The sequence below is a fragment of the Ictalurus furcatus genome, chromosome 3 (genome assembly GCF_023375685.1).
Source record: "Ictalurus furcatus strain D&B chromosome 3, Billie_1.0, whole genome shotgun sequence".
NCBI lineage: Eukaryota > Metazoa > Chordata > Actinopteri > Siluriformes > Ictaluridae > Ictalurus > Ictalurus furcatus.
This window is the reverse complement of record NC_071257.1, coordinates 9,713,867-9,734,260: the sequence shown is the minus strand read 5'-3', so window position 1 is coordinate 9,734,260 and position 20,394 is coordinate 9,713,867. Positions and strand designations below refer to the sequence as shown.

At 37.9% G+C, this 20,394-nt stretch overlaps 1 protein-coding gene and 1 long non-coding RNA gene across 5 annotated transcripts in view; both read right to left on the bottom strand.

Annotated features, from left to right (window-relative positions):
- Positions 1–7,133: 7,133 nt before the first annotated feature.
- LOC128604875 (uncharacterized) lies at positions 7,134–10,028 on the bottom strand. Its single transcript, XR_008385350.1, has 4 exons — positions 9,925–10,028; positions 9,045–9,072; positions 8,712–8,804; positions 7,134–7,733 (listed from the first exon to the last, which is right to left on the bottom strand). It is a non-coding gene; the product is annotated as an uncharacterized LOC128604875 (long non-coding RNA).
- A 3,340-nt stretch (positions 10,029–13,368) lies between these two features.
- b3galnt2 (beta-1,3-N-acetylgalactosaminyltransferase 2) overlaps positions 13,369–20,394 on the bottom strand; it is a 54,104-nt gene continuing 47,078 nt past the window's right edge. For all 4 annotated transcript variants that reach the window (XM_053620698.1, XM_053620701.1, XM_053620697.1 and 1 more), the window contains 2 exons: positions 14,185–14,241; positions 13,369–13,652 (listed from right to left, as the gene is read on the bottom strand). In XM_053620698.1, the coding sequence (XP_053476673.1) occupies positions 13,524–13,652; positions 14,185–14,241 (186 nt within the window). In that variant the 3' untranslated portion in view covers positions 13,369–13,523. The remainder of the gene's footprint in view (positions 13,653–14,184; positions 14,242–20,394) is intronic.

Here is a 20,394-nt window from a genome sequence, read left to right as displayed (position 1 = left end):
AACAGATTTGTCCAGGAGTAATTGAACCACTTTTAAATATAATCAATTCTTCCCTAAGCACTGGCTATGTACCTAAATCACTTAAATTAGCAGTTATTAAACCCTTGATTAAAAAACCTGATCTTGACCCGTCTCAATTGTCCAGCTATAGACCAATATCAAATCTCCCCCTCATCTCTAAGATTTTAGAAAAGGTTGTAGCAAAGCAGTTATGCTCGTACTTAGATAGGAATAACATTCATGAAATGTATCAGTCAAGATTTAGACCTCATCATAGCACAGAGACGGCGTTAGTTAAAGTAGTAAATGACCTACTGACCTACGATCAGGGTTGTGTCTCGCTGCTTGTGTTACTCGACCTTAGTGCAGCTTTTGATACTATAGATCACACTATTCTCCTTGATAGATTAGAAAATGTTGTTGGTATTAAGGGAACAGTCCTCTCCTGGCTCAGGTCTTATCTGACCAATCGTTATCAGTTTGTAGATGTAAATGGTGATTTCTCCATGCGTACTGAGGTTACTTTTGGAGTTTCACAGGGTTCTGTTTTAGGCCCACTGCTCTTTACTTTATATATGCTACCCCTAGGTCAAATTATTCGTAAACATGGAATTAGCTTCCACTGTTATGCTGATGATACACAGTTGTATGTTTCAGCGAAGCCAGAGGACAGACAGAAGCTTAGTAAAGTTGAGGATTGTGTAAAGGACATTAGACATTGGATGTTAACTAACTTCCTTCTACTTAATTCTGATAAAACAGAAATACTTTTATTAAGCCCACGTGTAGCTAGAAGTAATCTTTCTGATCACATGGTTACTCTGGATGGTCTTTCTGTTTCATCATGTACAGCAGTTAAAGACCTTGGAGTGATTATTGACTCCAGCCTATCATTTGATGCTCATGTAGATAATATTACTAGGATAGCTTTCTTTCATCTCAGAAATATTTCTAAAATAAGAAACATATTGTCACTAGATGATGCGGAAATACTAGTTCATGCATTCGTCACCTCTAGATTAGATTACTCTAATGCCTTACTGTCTGGATGTTCCAGTAGGAATATAAATAACCTCCAGTTAGTCCAGAATGCAGCTGCTAGAGTCCTAACTAGAACTAGAAGATACGACCATATCACACCAATATTATCAATACTGCATTGGCTCCCAATAAAATCTCGCATTAACTATAAAATACTTTTATTAACCTATAAAGCACTAAACGGTCTTGCGCCACAATATCTAAGCGACCTTTTGGTTTTCTATGATCCGCCACGCCTACTTAGATCAAAAGATGCAGGCTATTTGACGGTACCTCGAATAGTGAAGGCTACAGCAGGGGGAAGAGCTTTCGCTTATAGAGCCCCACAGTTATGGAACAGTCTTCCAATTAGTGTTCGGGACTCAGACACAGTCTCAGTGTTTAAGTCTAGGCTTAAAACGTATTTGTTTACTCAAGCCTACCCTGACTAGATTCTGTTCTACTACTTCGCAGTCATAATAATCTTTTTTTCTCCCTCTCTCCTTTCGCCGAGCCCCACACAAATTTATGGAGATACTAGAGATCCAGATCCTTTCTGCCTCTGGATGGAGCTCAAATCTTCTCTAATTCCAGACTGCTGGGACTACGGCTGCTCCTAAGGCCATACAGACTTCATATAAATCCATAATGAAATTTTTCACACTAACTGTTGTTACCCAGATGAGGATGGGTTCCCTTCTGAGTCGGGTTCCTCTCAAGGTTTCTTCCTCTTAAAACATCTTAGGGAGTTTTTCCTTGCCACCGTCGCCACTCAGTGGCTTGCTCAGTCGGGATAAATTCACACCTTTAATATCTGTATACCATGTTGATATTTCTATAAAGCTGCTTTGAGACAATGTCTATTGTAAAAAGCGCTATACAAATCAAATTGAATTGAATTGAATTGGTCTTTTGCTATATGCTCATTGGCAAACTGTAGTCTTGCAAAGAGTTTTTCCTGGCACGCCTTCCATGCTGGTCAAATTTGTGCAATCCCGTTCTGATTTGTGGTGATGGGCCAGCAGCCGGCGCACAAGAAACAAAGATTGCTCCTCCCGCGACTGCCGTGATGGTGCTGAAGAGACAGCTCCGCTTCAGCACCACCAATGTTTTGGATGGCCGCAGAGCCGGGGCAAGGCCGCCGACACACACACGGCCTGTGAATGGTGCGCGGCACGGAAGAATTCCACCATTCAGCAGGCGAGGGGAGAATATAAAAGGGCGATATTCCGCTCTGAAGGAGAGAGAAGACTCTCGGGGTGTATGCGCTAACCTATGCTGTGTGTTTTCCAGGCAATCCAGACTCGAGCAAAGACTCCACCCCCTGACTGCACCTGCAGCTGTTCCTGACGGCAAAATGGGATCCCCGTTACTCAGGAAACCCCTAGCACGCCCTCGGCAACCCCGCGGCGACTAAGCATTTCACCTCACACCCCCACTTTGACACACACGTGCACCCACACCCTCTCACGAACTATTTTTGAAAAAAGATTTCTCCACGAGTGACACCAAAACAGCCTCCTGTGTATCTGTGCTCCGTCCCCCACTGGCTAGATTCCCTAAAGATTGTAAGAGCATGCACTTTGACAACAATAGTTGCAAGACTTATTAGCAGATCCTGTGATGAAACTTTGGGGGTTGTTGAGACATCAGACGGTCTGCTCTTGGGCTGAATTTGCTTGGACAGCCAGTCATGGACAAATAGGTTGTCCTTTGAAATCTGTACCACTTGTAGATGATTTTCCTTACAGTGAAATAATGTATTTCAAATAATTTGGGGATCTTTTTAAGTCCCTTGCCAGACTCATAGGCATCCACAACCTTTTTTCTGAAGGCCTTACAAAACGCTTTAGATCTTGGCATGATGACACCACTCACCTCAATAGCAAAGGTAACACCAAACAGTAAATGTGAGAGGTTTAAATAAGACAGATTCCACCTGCACTCCCTAAGCAGGTTCTAAACACATGATTCTAATTTTATGGCTTTAAAGGTATGAAAAATATAGGGGTGTACTTACTTTTTCCATGTGACTGATCTGTTATTTGTTAATTTAAATTGTGAAAATTACTACAAAGTGTCAATTTTATGTATTATTTGATAGAGTTTATCAACTTTATTAATAGGCACTGTTTCAAAGATGATCAAATGTTTGCTTGTCCAAGTATGTCAAGAAAGCCAACAGTTTCCATGGGGTGTAATTTATTTTTTCACATGACTGCATATTATTATTCTAATTCTTTGCTAAACTACGATGGGCAGCCCAAACCCTAAGTCATAGAAACACCAAACCCTGTCACATATTGCAGAATTCCCACCGCTACTCAAAGAAGTCAAGGAACCAATATCGGACTGATGGTGCACTATAGCTCAAGCGTTAGCTTTTTGTCCTATATCTCAAGAACCATAAATCATATATTCAAAATTCTATTATCCTCTTATTCCCTGACTTCTGCTTAATTGTTCAAGCCTGAGCCACTAATTTTGGCTAATTTGTGTTAATTTGCATAATATGCAAAACATACTTTTGTGAACTAGTTTTTAAATTTTTAACCGATCTTCACAAACTTGGAGTCTAACTGTTTTGGAGAGTGTGACCCTCAATAATTTTCAAAAACATGTTGACATTTTTAAACAATATGGCTGTCACATGTCAATCAATTCCAACAAATTGGATCATAATTCATTCAAAGAGCTGTAACTCATGAATGCTTGTGTGCATCCAGACGAAACTTTAAAGTTTGGATCCACTACTATATTATACAATCTCACATAAATTTACCATTGGGGGTGCTATTCATGTTTTACACACAAAAACAAGCATATCTCTCCGAAAGTACAGTGAACATTCTTTTAAATGTGTTTGCTCCTACTCTAAAACTTGCCCATTTGGGTTTATTAGCCCTGCTCATTTAAATGTGTGATAATTTGCATAATATGCTAAACCTACTTTTGTGACCTAGACCATGGATTTTTGGCCCATCTTCACAATTATGGTGTCAAACTACTCAGCAAGGTGCTAGAGCTTGTTTAATTACACAGCTGAAATTCATTGGTAATATGGATTCTAATATGGATTTTGCAAATCTGCAACATTTGGGGCATGCCCATTTATAGGAGGCAGAGCTGTGTGAGTGTGTGTGTGTGTTAAGGGACAGTCCTAATGCAGTGGAAGAAATAGAAAAATGGCTTCCGATACTGCACGCTTGTTACTGAAAACAACCAAGGCATGTGGAATATATTCACTCTCCCTTGCATTCAGAACAGTCTCTTAGGCTAGCTGCTTGTACAAAACTAAAACCATATTTTTATCAGTTGCTAGATTGAATACAGTGTTGAATTTAAGCTGTACAACACAACTCCTCAACTCTGTTTATGGCTCCCTGTAACTAATAATGGTGAAAATTTTCATTTCATGTCCAAGAAAAAACAGCCTGTAGACATTTTAGAATATCAAAGAAAGATTTCATACTGGTGATTCCAACTTTCTCTGAAGGAAGCACATGCACACTGCTGCTTAGTACAAATGTACGGTGGCCCAGTAGTGCACAACTCAACAAAATTTAAAAAGCAAACAAGTTAACAACACAATGGTATAAAACCACAACATAACGGAAATGCTCCCGGCCACTAGGGGGCAGTGTCAACATGGGAAACCCCAGATATTTCTGGTGTTATCCACCGCTGGAGAAATCGTTATGGTCGAAATTTCCTCCAAAAACTTTGTATGTGTGATCATTTCACTTAGTTGCCATCGTGAGGCTACTAGATCAACAGCAAAGAGATGACGAGACCTCTAGAAGGTTAAAGTGATGTTTCTGGAGCTTTCGGTGTAAAGAAAAAGCCTGTATGTGCAGAGTTTTAGGTATTAAAACACAAACATATATTTGGTGTCTTTTGCTTAATTGTTTATTTGCAGTACTTGTAAAGAAGTATTTTTTTACATTGTATTTGTATTTTCTCTGCTGATAAAATAAACAGGGTTCCTACAAGGTGCTTGAAGTGCTCTCTGTGAGGAAGCTGATGCTTGGGCATCATTGGACTTTCCAACCAGACAATGATCCCAATCTCAAATTCCACCAAGACTCGGTTACAGAAGTAGTCCTGGAAGATTTTACGGTCAGTGGTAGCTCAGTGGTTAAGACGTTGGACTACTGATTGGAGGGTCGTGAGTTCAAGGGCCTTGAGCAAGACCCTTTACCCTCAAATGCTCAGTTATATAAATTATAGAAATGCGAGTCACTCTGGATAAGAGTGTCTGCCAAAATACCATAAATTGTAAATGTAAGATTCTACAGTGCCATCACAATCACAAGGTCTCTAACATCCACCAGCTCCGTGATGTTGTCATGGAGAAGTGGAAGAGGACTCCAGTGGCAACCTGTGAAGCTCTGGTGAACTCCATGCCCCAGAGGGTTAAGGCAGTGCTGGAAAATAATGGTGGCCACACAAAATACTGACACTTTGGGACCAATTTGGACATTTTCACTTAGGGGTGTACTCACATTTGTTGCCAGCGGTTTAGACATTAAAGGCTGTGTGTTGAGTTATTTTGAGGGGACAGCAAATTTACACTGTTATACAAGCTGTACACTTACTACTTTACATTGTAGCAAAGTGTCATTTCTTCAGTGTTGTCACATGAAAAGAATTAATCAAATATTTACAAAAATGTGAGGGGTGTACTCACTTTTGTGAGATACTATATGTCTGTTCTCTTTTAGCACTGTCTACAAGACCTAACATTCCTTATTTCATAATATTTTTACACATCATTGTAGACTAAGAACACACATCAAATGTATGTATTTCAAATTACGATATATATCAATAGGTGCATTATATAATTCTTCAGAACCCACTTACATAACTCTTCAATGCAGTGTTGAGTTGAACATTTCATTTATGGCTGGGAGATGACTTTGACTGAGTGATTGTGGCACATTTGCAAAACAAAAGCTGTTCATTGTGCTGGAGGGGTCAGCTTATGTGGAGAGTAAGAGGAGGGGCTCCTCGTGGGGGGGGGGGGGGGTCAAGGATTCTCACACATTTCTAGGGATTCCAGAGTTAACCATGCACATTTACTTAACATTATTATTATTATTATTATTATTATTATTATTATTATTATTAAAAAATACTCATCCAAAGCTTAATTCATGCACCACTTTGACGGACTGCTCACTCAACAATCCAAACAGCCCATGACAGGTAACTCTGAAGCTGTTTTTTGTGACACGGCAGCTCAGGTGTTATGTCGGACAGACTTGAGGTATAGGGGGAGCAGTGCACTGTTTCTAATGTTTCTCACAGTTCTAAATTTTCTTCCCAGCAGCTGAGAAACACAAATCTGTGCTTTGCAGCCACATGTGTGAAGTTAAAGAACTTTTTGTAATCCAAATAAATAGCTTCTGCTAAATACAATTTCCTCATTTGTTGATGCTTCCCCAAATTGTTATTTTCAATATATCAATTATCTCATATCCAAATCTCTTTGTAAACGTGTCCAAACAACACAAACATGATGTACCTCCCCTGATTTGATTACGGAATGGATCTTTAACAAAATGTACATATGAATTACATGGTGTTAAAATTAAACACAATTCAAAATCCACCCTTAATTGGTTAATGTTTATTTCATATTTATTCATTTATAGCTACACTGTAAAATCATCTGCCCGCAGCTTGCTATACACTGTAAACCCTAATAAGTTGACTGAACTCCACTGATTGAGTAAACTCGTTCCCTCAGTGTTCTTGAGTAATGGGGTCTCCCAAAACTTGTATATTTAAGTTAACTTAACTTGGCACTCATGTAGACTGTACTTAAATTGTTAAGTTCACCAAACTTGGTGTTTATATAGTGTACTTAAACAATTAAGTTCATTTAACTTGGTGTTAATTTCAAGTGTACTTACATATTTAAGTGAACTCAACTTGAAAATTCACTTGAAATTAAAAATTAATTATAAATGAAATCTAATTAATCCATTTTTATTAATTTTGACTGTTTAAGCTTTGTGAAAGCATACCAAACTGAAATAAAACATGCTAAACATCATTTTGAATGTCTTTATTGACCAGTGTTCACAATATTGACGAAATTACAGTACACACCCTACTGTAATGGAAATGGAATTTAGTCACAACCACACTGTACAGGTGGTAACAATGTCCCACATTAACTAGTGCACTACAATGGTAGAACTCTGTGCACTTATACCATTCAAACATTATACTTTTTATCCTTTGTTAATGGATACTGGGGTTAATTTGAGAAAAAAAAAATGGTCTCACAATTATGTTAATAGGTACTGAGCATGTAAATGTAACAATGCGGACTCAAAATCTGCAACAATGAGACCTAAACATTTTTCTTAAACAAAAAGCTGGTTTGCCAAAGACTGAACTTTAGACTTGAGGGTGTTCTGCCCCACTGACATCAGTACACACTGTATGAAATCAAACGTGTTTGTGAGTGATTTTGGGTAATTCAGGTCTAATGCATAAATAAGACCAAAGAGAAGACACATTGCTTGTGGGAGGTCCTGCATTTTGTCCATCACCACCTGTGATGTGGTGTATCAAGTATTATCAAGTATTATCCCTATAGAGGAAGTCAAATGCAAGGAGTTGGGGGGCTGAAGATTGGTGTCTTCAAATAAGATCCCCACTGGCACATCAAGGATAGAGTTGCGATGATCAGACACCTAGTGAAGAAATGGGTATAAATAGAGTATTGTGATCATGCATCAAAGGTTGACCATCAATGCATGTTTATCAGAATGCTCACTAAATCTATAAATTGTATTGACTAAAAACATGAGATACATACTACCAAATTTAGTACAAAGCAAAATTATATTGACAAGTATACATGTGAATTTATGCAAATATACATCCGCCCTGCAAAGCACTTGGTATACACTGTTAAAAGGAGGCAGTATAAATAAAGTTTATTAATTTGAAGACTTGTGCAAAAAATTTGGCCATGTTTCTATATTAAAGGTATAGTTCACCAAAAAATGAAAATGCACTCACCCTCAGGCCATCCAAAGTATAGATAAGTTTGTTTCTTCATGTGAACAGATTTGGAAAAAATTTTACAGAACATCACTTGCTTACCAATGTATCCTCTGCAATAAATGGGTGACATCAGTCCAAACAGCTGATAAAAACATCACAACAATCCACAAGTAATCCACATGACTCCAGTCCATCAATTAACGTCTTGTGCAAAAAGCTGCATGTTTGTAATCAATCAAGACATTTTAACTTCAAACTGTTGCATCCAGCTAAAATTTGAGATTTGCATATGGATTTTGATGTGAGAGAACAACAGGGGATGGACTTTTTCTGCTGTAGAAAGCATTATCATCATTATAGCATTATAATAGCAGTGGTTTAAAGTTAAAATGCCTTGATGGATTCGTGTGGATTACTTGTGGATTACTGTGATTTTTTTTATCAGCTGGTTGAACTCTCATTCTAGTGTAATGCTAAATTTCTCCAAATCTGTTCCCATGAAGAAACAAACTCCTCTATATTTTGGCTGGCCTGAGGCAGAGTACATGCTCAGCAAATTTTCATTGTTGGTTGAACTATTGCTTTAAAATCAACATAATTCTCTGACAAATGCTCAGACTACTGTGGGCACAGGTAAACAGGTTAAGAACAGATGCACTTACTAAACATGACTTAAAGAAAGCAGAGTCATCATCTCCAAGTATGACAGGTAGTCCTCGAAGCACAAGGGTTCGGACTTCAGTTGGCTGGACTGACTTTAGGAGTGAAAACATGAAATTCCATTAATGCCACACTCACTCACTATCAATATGTTTGCAGCATTTCTATGAGAATATATGTAGATGCTGATTTAAATTAAGATTATCAAATCATACAGAGTAGATTACTGATACGACAAAAATAGGAAATACATTAAATGTTGACACCACCATGTTTCAAACGATAATGTTTGAGAAGTTCCCCTCTTTTCTCAGAGTTAAAAATGCAGTGCTTACATTTCCACATGTTCTTGTCTCATATCACCTGTAATATAAAAACAATTGAAAATATTAAAGTTAAAAAAAGTCAAAGCTAAAACATAATAAAGTTAATTACATTATAATTAATTATAATTAAACAACTTTATTCAAAATATGCCTAAAGCAGCAAATAAAGGTTTCTGGCTTTAAAAAGTGACAAAAATGATGTAAGGTAGATCAACTAAATTTAGCTATTAAATAGCTAGATCGCTAATTACTGGTGACGAGTGTGAAGATAGACTGTTTTCACCGACTATGAAACGAAGCAAAATAACAAAACAGAACATAAAATATTAGACAGATCAAAACAACCAAGCAACAAAGCAGCAAAACATCACTAATTGTTCTAAGCTATAGCTGCCATGTTCTTTCTCAAAACACGCGATTAACCTATGATTAATACTTTACTAACTGTTTGCGGCTCACAAGTCAAAATACGAAATAAGTTTATTTCTCAATCATACCTTCACAAAATCATGAAAATGTCGTTAATTAATGGCGACATTGGCAAAGTTTGCCTGGGAAAAATACTAGGTCTATAGGTCTCAGCATCAGCTGCCATGTTCTTTCTCACAGACATACACGATTAAACTATGATTAAGTTTATTAATTACATGATTAAATATTTCAAATCACATAAATAACCATTTGATATCTCAGTTATCATACCATCACAAAACCATAATTAAAAATATTGTTAATTAATGGATACGTTAGCAAAGTTCAACCGGGAAACATTTGTAATTATGGCTGTGTTGTGATTTATTATAAAATGTGTACATTAGGAATTTAACAAACATATTTCACTATTAAAAATCACAGAAAATAATTTTATATCAACATAATGTTTACTTACTTAAAATGGTGCACGATGAAAAACTCCCTTCTTTAACTTCACACTGAAACCGGTCTCAGCAGCAACCAACAGACGAGACGAAGAGAACCGCCTTTTGTAATTATCTACCAATCAGTGCATTAGTTCTCTTGTTGCCAGGCAGAACTCCTTGCATGGCCAATCACGTCGAAGGAAGACCAGCGTGAGCTATTTTAATGGATCATGATTTTGAGTTCATAACACTTGAAATCTTAAGTTTATGTATTTTGTAGCTAAATAAGTTATAAGTAGGCAAATTAACTTTTATTTTTGAGTTACGGGTCCAAAATGCAAAATGTTAAGTAATGTTTAGTCAAGATTGCTTCATTGTTTAACTAAAGACAACATTAGGGTTTACAGTGTATATCCTTGTGGATAGCCCAGTGGTTAGCGTGTCAAAGCAAACCAAGGAGCATTAGTTGAGCTCGCATTTTAGACAATACAATCTCCTCTTTTCTCCAGACCCGCATTTTGGTTCTTTTATTTTCCAACTATGGCCAGGTTCACACATAGCCTACTCCCTTTGCGGTGCGTATGCGGTGCGTTTTTTCAGTGCCCGTGTTAACATTTGAGAGCATTCACACTGCACACGGATGCGGCGTGAACAGTGCGTTGCAGGAGCGGTGCGGTGCATCAGCCGCCTAAGTAATGAATGGAAACATTCAATTTGTTGTTTATGTTTATTGTGTTGTTGTTTGAAAGATTGTATTACTGTACTGTGTTGCTTTAAACTTCATTCAATGTCCTGTCTCCTGTCACCCTCCACCTTCATGTCCTTTTCTGAATATGTTCCACCGCGGATCAGTAGGGCACTGCAAACGGATCTTATATGAAAGCACAATGGTGCGTGCTGCTTCTGCACAGCATACGTACTGCAAGCGGAGTCTGTGTGAACCAGGCGTATTATCCATTTGGATAGCGGGTCCAGCCCGGTACCATTTCCACCTTTGAACCGAGCCCTCCCTGTAACTATGTGATTCGCATTTTTTGTGTTCTTTGGCATGAACTAACGTGACTACATTTTGAAAGACATGATGAAAGTAAAATAAAAATAAATAATAATAACAAGTAGTTTTAACGTTTTAAATAACATAAGCATGGTTGGAGAGTAATGGAATACAACCAAAAACGGAGCCAAAAATGTATTTTTTCGTGCTGGTTGGGAGTACATTGTTCTAATGAGCTTTGAAAATAACAATAACATGAAATCAGTCACTGCGATTTTTTACTTGACAAAATAACAAAATATAAAAATGTAAATTTTTTATTGCTATTAATTTATTCCGTTATTTGATCTCCATGTCACACTTCCAGTCGTTTTGCAAACCGTCCCTTTGCGCCACCAGGTGGTAATTTCGCGAATGGCTTTCACATTGTATTTACCACCGTGGCATTGCGGAGGCGGTAATAGACATTCTGGTTGACTACTATGGAGATAAATTTGTGGCAAAACTAAAACAAATAAATTTACCATTTTGAAAACAAACAATCTGATTTGCAAAGGAAAACTCAACTCTCGAACAACAGAAAGCGATTTGCTTTCCAATTCAATTTTAATTGAATTTAATTTGTGAGAAATGTGACTTTTTTTGTTGAGATTTTCTTGGCTTGATTTTTTCACAAATGCAGCTGAGCAACTTCCTCTTCCAAAACAACAGATGGCGCTATCAGTCAACTCACAATGTAATTTAACTCGCGTTGTAATGCTTCTCCTGGGAGAAATGAATCCTCATAAAGCAACAAGGCTGCGGGAAATGAAGCTTCATAAAGCAATAAGGCGGTGTCCGAAATTGCGTACTGTGACAGTACGTACTGCATTTGACATAGTACCTACTGCACGGCCGTTGAAACAGTATGAACTAATCAGTATGTGTGTGTATAAATACAAACCCAGTCATACTACATCCACCATGTTGGCATTGTCATGTGACCCTTGACATCATCATAAACACTAAAATCTTAAACAGACCACTAGACGAAAGCAACCACAGTAAAGGCAAAATGCTCATCAGGAAAGTTAACTGAATTAGCAGTTTAATAATGTGGGCAGTGTTAACATCTGAGGTAAATTTGTTGCCGTTATCTTGGCGGATATGATGGAGATCACAAAAAGGTTTCAAACGCTGTGAGAAGTTAACAATTCTCGACAAAAGCCAATAGGATTTTTCGATTGACTTTTGAATTATTGCAGAAAATAAGCTCTGTGACCAACAAAAATGTATGATTCACATTTTGTTCATCAAGATAATCTTCATAAATGAACACAACTTTGATGAATTTTGAAGCCTAAATAAAATCGCCAGAAGTAAAAAGTTGAGCTATAAAGGAACTCCACCATGGTCGCATGACTTCGTCACCACCATTAAGCTTTATAGCGCTACAATGTGAAAAAACACTACCATTGGAAAATACTGTAAATTGATAAATCTACAAGTTGGAAAGTTTGAGTTGGAATAATTTGCAAGAGCACAAGTATAAATATAACGAGGCTGTAGTAGATGAGTTTTCCTGTTGTGTGTGATGTTTAATGTCCCCGACAGCCTACTGTATCTCTCTAACTCTACAAATTCTATCTGTCTCTCTTTCTTTCTTAAAACTGCAAATTACCTTCAGATTTCAAACTGATATCAAGCCAACATCAAAGTTTGTCGTGAATAACTTTACCTATCTAGTTATTAGGATTATTATCATCATCATATATTTTACTGTCATTGTTTATTTGTTTAATTCCTCTGTAAAGCATTTTGGGCCAACTTCCGTTTAAATAAAGGTTGGCTTGTCTTGATACATGTATTAAAGGTTTTATGTAGTTACTGTATGTGGCTTTGAGGCTTCTTTTGTCTTTCCTGTAAAGACAATTATTATTGTTTGACTGCTTAACATTGGAACTGTAAGATTATTATTGTTCGCTTGCTATTTATCATTTTATTTCAGCAGATTTCACAAAGACTATTTATGTGAAGTATCCAATTCAATGTCACTAGGCTGATATTTTATCAGTGTTCATTCATTTGCACATTTATTCACATCTACAGAAAATTTAGAATAACCAATCCACTACCAGCATGTTCTTGGGAGGAAACCCACATTGGAACATGTGAAACACCACAGAGAGACACTCACCTGAGCTCAGGGTCAAATCTCAGACTGCATAGTGTTGAAAAGGTTAAAAAAAAAAAATATTCATTATACTGACATACAAGCTTTTAAAATAAGGGATGTATTGAAATGGTCCTTCATAACTGTTAATGTAAACAAAAATACCACCTCTTAAGGAACATCCATCGGGTCTAAAAGCTTCATGAATGTAAAGAGTATGCAAAAAAATAAAAAAAAAATAAAAAAATACTACAGCCTTGAACGCCCCAAATAATAATTGAGGCTGCATAACAAGTGTCACCTCACAAGTTCTGAAATAAGCCTCCATAAACTCTCCAAGACTGTTTTATTAAAATAATATGCATTACATATAAATGAGTTATGAAGGTCCTTAAAATAAACTGTTACAAACTTTTTAAAGTAACACAGTTAGTTTGTTTTATAAAGTGTGCAGGAGGATAATGGAGGATTCAGTTGTGATGCTAAGAACAGCCACATGGATCCCCACAAACTCTTTTCTGATCCCAGAGAAAGCGTAGTTCCTTCACTGTATGTTGTGGTGACGACAACATGTCCACATAGCACTCTTTCTCACACAGCCAGCCTGCATCCTGAACATATATAGCACAAGGGTAACATTACAGAACCAAAAAAAAACAACTAAAAACTAAATATATGACAACTATATTGTCATTTCTTCAACTGTGATGCAGGTATCAGTTATTTTATAACATCTCCACCATTACATACAGTTAAGTATTCAGTATTTATTTATTTTTTTTAAATAATAATGTTTTTTTTTTTTGTATTGTACCTTAATTTAAAAACTATCACTGAACTCAGTTTTTACAGTTTTAGTTTTGTTTTAAATGCATCAATTCTTTTTTGCTGGCACTATGCTGCACATTGCTTACATTTATCTGTGATGTACTAAAGTAAAAAGATAGTTCATCATTAACAAATTGGGCAACTATTTAATAAAGTTAGCTAATCAATGTTAGCATACAATTAAATAAGCATTGTAAATGTTAGATTAACAGCAAGATGACTAAAATAGGAGTTACAAACTATTATATTTATCTAGCATTATAGCTTGTCTGGAGGGTCTCCACACTGGTGACAAAAAGGAGCCCATTTGTTTACCTGATATTTTTGAGGCCCTACTGCAGCCATCCATATTCCCATGCTCACATCCTCTCCCTATAAAATAACGCACATTTAAGAAAGTTAAATCAAGATCCATACAATAAGATGCACACATGCACACAGTTTCTCCTAGTTCTTGCTCTAAGTGATAAGATTCAAGATTTTTATTTGTCACACACAGTCATATACAGTATACAGTGAAATGAAAACCTGGCCTATTCCTTTTTGAAGTAGTTTTACTTCAAAGAGATGTAGTTTGAAATTTTTTACAAAAGCACAGTTGAATTCTCAAATCTGATGGTCAGAATGTGTTTATTACTTTTCTAAAGCAGCAGCAACTTTGACAATAGTACTGGCTGTAATTCAAACCACAGGTTTTTTTTTTTAATTAATGTGTGCATTCCAATACACTACCATTTCTATAGTAACTAACTTATTCACAGGGTCTTGTACAGTGGACACTCCACATAATCTAAGCCTAATGATAAACATCTTAAAAAACTGTTGTTATTTAACAAAGAAAAACATAATCTATGTAGTTATAATCTATAATCTATGTAAGGCTTTAGTCAAGACTGCCACTTGAGTCCAAGACCAGGACTTGCTGAGATTGCGTCAAGACCGAGTCTTAACGGAGTCAAGAACAAGTCAAGATTCCAAGTCCAAATGAAAGTGAGACTGAGACTTGCATTCTCCCACACCCTTGCAATCCACAAGCGCAAAACCCAAAGAAAGAGAAACAAAAAATCTTGGGCTCCCTTTCATTTGTCCATCAATTAATAAAACCAAATACAGTATCTCACAAAAGTGAGTACACCCCTCACATTTTTGTAAATATTTGATTATATCTTTTAATGTGACAACACTGAAGAAATGACACTTTGCTACAATGTAAAGCTTAAAAAGTGCTTTAGCTTTAAAGTGTACAGCTTGTGTAACAGTGTAAATTTGCTGTCCCCTCAAAATAACTGAACACACAGCCATTAATGTCTAAACCGCTGGCAACAAAAGTGAGTACACCCCTAAGTGAAAATGTCCAAATTGGGCCCAAAGTGTCAATATTCTGTGTGGCCACCACTATTTTCCAGCACTGCCTTAACCCTCTTGGGCATGGAGTTCACCAGAGCTTCACAGGTTGCCACTGGAGTCCTCTTCCACACCTCCATGACCACATCACGAAGCTGGTGGATGTTAGAGACCTTGTGCTCCTCCACCTTCTGTTTGAGGATGCCCCACAGATGCTCAATAGGGTTTAGTCCATCACCTTCAGCTTCTTTAGCAAGGTAGTGGTTGTCTTGGAGGTGTGTTTGGGGTCGTTATCATGCTGGAATACTGCCCTGTGGCCCAGTCTCCGAAGGGAGGGGATCATGCTCTGCTTCAGTATGTCACAGTACATGTTGGCATTCATGGTTCCCTCAATGAACTGTAGCTCCCCAGTGCCGGCAGCACTCATGCAACTCCAGACCATGACACTCCCACCACCATGATTGACTGTAGGCAAGACACTTGTCTTTGAACTCCTCACCTGGTTGCCACCACACACGCTTGACTAATAACCAAATAAGTTTATCTTGGTCTCATCAGACCACAGGACATGGTTCCAGTAATCCATGTCCTTAGTCTGCTTGTCTTCAGCAAACTGTTTGCGGGCTTTCTTGTGCATCATCATTAGAAGAGGCTTCCTTCTGGGACGACAGCCATGTAGACCAATTTGATGCAGTGTGCGGCATATGGTCTGAGCACTGACAGGCTGACCCCCCCACCCCTTCAACCTCTGCAGCAATGCTGACAGCACTCATACGTCTATTTCCCAAAGACAACCTCTGGATATGACGCTGAGCACGTACACTCAACTTCTTTGGTCGACCATGGCAAGGCCTGTTCTGAGTGGAACCTGTCCTGTTAAACCGCTGTATGGTCTTGGTCACCGTGCTGCAGCTCAGTGTCAGGGTCTTGGTAATCTCAGGAGGTTCCTACCATGTTCATAGGTGGTTGTAAGAGCATAAGCTTGATCAGATATATGGTATGTGGGGAATAATGCATTTGAACCTAATCACACCTCCTGAGGGTGCCCACTGTTCCATCAGTGAACAGTTGATAACTTCAACAAAATAGACTTTATGTGAAAACTGTAATGAATTTCCTGTTTACACAATGGCACTTTCTGAATATTTAGTACACAGTTATAGGTATTATAGATAGGAATTATTTATAATTGTACTATTCCTTGACTCCTAGATGGGGGTGGGTTTCCTTTTGAGTCTGGTTCCTCTCAAGGTTTCTTCCTCATATCGTCTCAGGGAGTTTTTCCTTGCCACCATCACCTCTGGCTTGTTCATCAGGGCTTGTTCAGTTATCATCCAACTGAACTTTCCAGTATACTTTTTCATCCAGGATAAAGGTATTTTTCCTCCATGCTTTTGTCTTATTTAGCCAAACCAATAAACACCTGTTCAGTTGTGTCACGGTTTCCCCTTTAAGCAGCGCGTGGGAGAGTGTGTGAATGCACGCTGCCGTGCAAGGTGCACGAGCACCTGCTTTTTCGTTGTTGACATTCATGACATTTGGACACGTGCATTTGTTATGTTTTGTTATGTCTCCTCCCTGTTCTGTCATTGGCTATTGTGTAACATGTGCCCTCAGCCGTCAGCCATTACGAGGCTGATTATGTATGTATATATACCGCGCGCCTCCCAGCACACGGTGCAGAATATTAGAGTAGTTTAGATAGAATAGATACTTAGTTTAGATTCTTTACGATAGTTAGTCATCGTCATAGTCAGTTTAGTTCACGCTGGTTTCTCCGCTCCCAGTATCTCGCCATTGTTTATGTTTCATGTTTTGTGTCTCGACCCTGTTTTCCGTGACCGCGACCTTGATTCCTGCCTAGCCCCGTGTATGCCTGTTTGCCGATCGCCTGACCTCTTGCATGTTTGTGGATTACGTTTTTTGGATCACGTTTTGGATTTACCTGTCTGTGTCTCTACAATAAAACTGTTTAACCTGCGATTGCATCCTACCTTACCTCTGTTGCGTCACGATACGTGACAAGTTGCAAGGTCTTTGTGTTTTTTGTTTTTTTCCCCCTCAGATTATCTCAGCTGAGACATGGAGATTGTCCATTTCTTAACTGGTAGAAAATAAACTACACTCAGCAGTGGATGGAATGCGGGATAGAGCATCTGGGACGACGTTCAGTTTACCATTATGGTACTCCACAACAAAATCAAACTTTTGCAACTTAAAAGCCCAGTTAAGCTAACGACTGCGGGTTGTTATAGAGGTCATCACCCTCTGCAAAGCAGAATGGTCACTACTGTGGTTCCAAGTAATGTCATTTATGAAGGGCCCATACAACTGCAAGGCATTCTTTTTCAGTAGCAGAATAGTTATTTTCAGTTCTGTTCAGGGTTCTGCAAGAAAAAACTTATATTGATTATTATATTATGGAACTAGTATTAAAGTATTGATTGGCTCTACTGTTTTAGAAAACCCACAAACAAACCAATGATACCATGCAATTCCTTCAGGTTTTTGTGGAATTGATAAGTCTGGATGGACTTGACTTCCTCAGGGTCTGTACTGAAACCTCTGATACTCACTATATGTCCAAGGAATTTTAATTCCTCCAGGTAGAACTTGCCTTTTTTTTTTTTTTTTTTTTTTAAAAGACTGAGTGCAAGACCAGCCTGGTGGAGTTTGTCAATTACCATTTGAAGGCCATAGAAATGCTGGGACATGGAGGAAGAGTAAATGATATCTCTGTAAATCTCTGTAAAACACTGACCATACAAATCTCCAAGAGCAATCTCCATCAGCCTGTCAAATGTTGCAGGGGCATTTTGAGGTCAAAAGCAATTACATTAAAATGGTAAAGGCCTGAAGGAGTGATGAACACTGTCTGTCAGTGGTGGAAAAGATGGAAAATCCCTGCAAGAGTTTCAAGGATTTCAGAAATGTTTGGCAATGGATAAGCATAATATTCTGTGATGGAATTCAATTTCCTGTAATAAACACAAAATCTATGGCTACCACCTTTTTTCTGTACTAGAACAACAGGAGAAGACCACATTGAGTGAGATGAATCAGTGATTCCTGCAGTCAACATTTCTTGAAATTGTTCCTTCAGTATAGCCTGCTTAGCTGGAGACATACATGTTATGTTTATTTGCTTGACTGGCACATTGGCTTTGGTGTATATATATATATATATATATATATATATATATATATATATATATATATATATATATATATAAAAAAGAGTTTCTGTTAGCCAGTAAGTACCGGTTTTTGACCATTAAAAATTTAAAATGTCCAATAAAATAAAAAATTGTCTGACACAATGTCTGGTAAAAATATTAACACAAAGCAGATGTTACACAAAGTATGTTCACAGCTGCACACCTAAATAAGGTCTCTGTCTACAGAAAATTGTTTTTTTTCAAGTTTCTCCTGTAACGTGTACTCTGATTTGCTCACATTAAAACAGACTTGTGTAGGCGCCTTCAGGCGGAAACGGTCAATAGGCTGATGCATTTCTCAAATTAGGGTGGGAAATTATAAAATTTTCGTTATTTTAATATTTCCTTGTACACGAAAATTTACATGGCAAACTGCAGTTTAAGGTTTTGCTGTGCCCTGTTTTGTTTTATTAGTGGCTAATTTCACAACTGCTTTTTGTTATTTTGAATAGTGTGGAAAAGAAAATATAATAAGTAAACTTTTATCTTTCATCTGACTTGATTGTTTTGTTGTTATTATTGTATTGCTGTAACACATCTGGGTTGGGAATGAGGAGGTGGGAGGCTGAGGACAACCGAAACGGCCTTTATATTCTCTCTATTTTTACTTTAGATTTTCAGCGGACTCATTCAATGACACACACACGTTTTTGTGCTAGTCATCTCTCCCTCTCTCGCTCATTACAGGAGGCACTGAAAGCACAAACAGACACACACAAGTAAACACGGGCAAATAGCTGATGCTTGGCCACACCCCCACCGCCAGATTGTTTCCAGTTTGTTCGGTAAACTTTATCATTCGCGGACACGTCAGCCAGCACCAAAACTTCTTAGCGGAAACTCTGATACATGTATATATCCTGATTTCTTCTGTTTTTGTGTACATCTCATACTAAATTGTTTCAGAAATTAAAACAAAATCTAAGATAAAAGCAAAGTCAACCTTAGTAAACACACAATACAGTTTTTAAATGCTAATGTTATGTATTGAAGCAAAAAATGTTATCCAATACCAGCTGGGGCTGTGTGAAAATATATTCGCCACTGTAGTTACTAATTCTCCAAATCTAGGACACTGCATTCATAATGGGGTTCAGCTGGTCTAGACGCAACCAGGCCTGATTACTGCAAACCTGTTCAAATCAAATAATCACTTAAATATAACTTTTTCAACAGTATGAAGTTGGTTAAAAGGTCTTAGCCAGTAACACAGTATGCCAAATTTGAAGGAAATTCCAGGAATTATGAGGAAGATGGTGATTGAAATACATAAATCTGGGAAGGATTAAAACTCTATTTCAAAGGCTCTGGGACTCCAAAGGACCACAGTGAGTGTCACGTATTCCTCATAATGAAGGTTAGGACGGATGCAGACGCAGATAGGAGTTTAATGAGAGACAGGCAGACAAATCCAAAACATGAGACAATAGCGAGGTCAAGAAACAGGCAAAGGGTCAGGCGATTGGCAAACAGGCACAAACAGGGCAAGGCTAGAATCGAGAACAATAAAAAGATCAAAAACCATGAAACAAAACGAGGAACAGGGTATAATCGCTTGGTACAGTGGCAACACTAGTACTTCGCAAAGACATTGTTGGAAGACAGTCTTTTTATACTGTGGCATGAGTGTGTGGAATTGGAGGCAGGTGTGCGATTAGAATGAATGAGTGTTCTGGGAATTGCAGTCCATGGCTGCCATGTTTGTAGGCCGTAGTCACTGGTTTGCTGTGATATGACCGTGAGAGCCAATATCTTGGGGGAAGAAAAGAAAAAAAAAGAAAAAAAAAAAAAGAGAGAGAGAGAGAGAGAGAGAGAAAAACTTAGCACAGTAGTGAACCTTCCCAAAAGTGTCAGACCACGATTCCAAAAAGAGCTCAGCAACTTCTTATCCAGGAAGTCACAAAAGAGAAAGGATCACATCAAAAGGACCTACAGGCCTCTTTTGCATCAATAAAGGTCACTG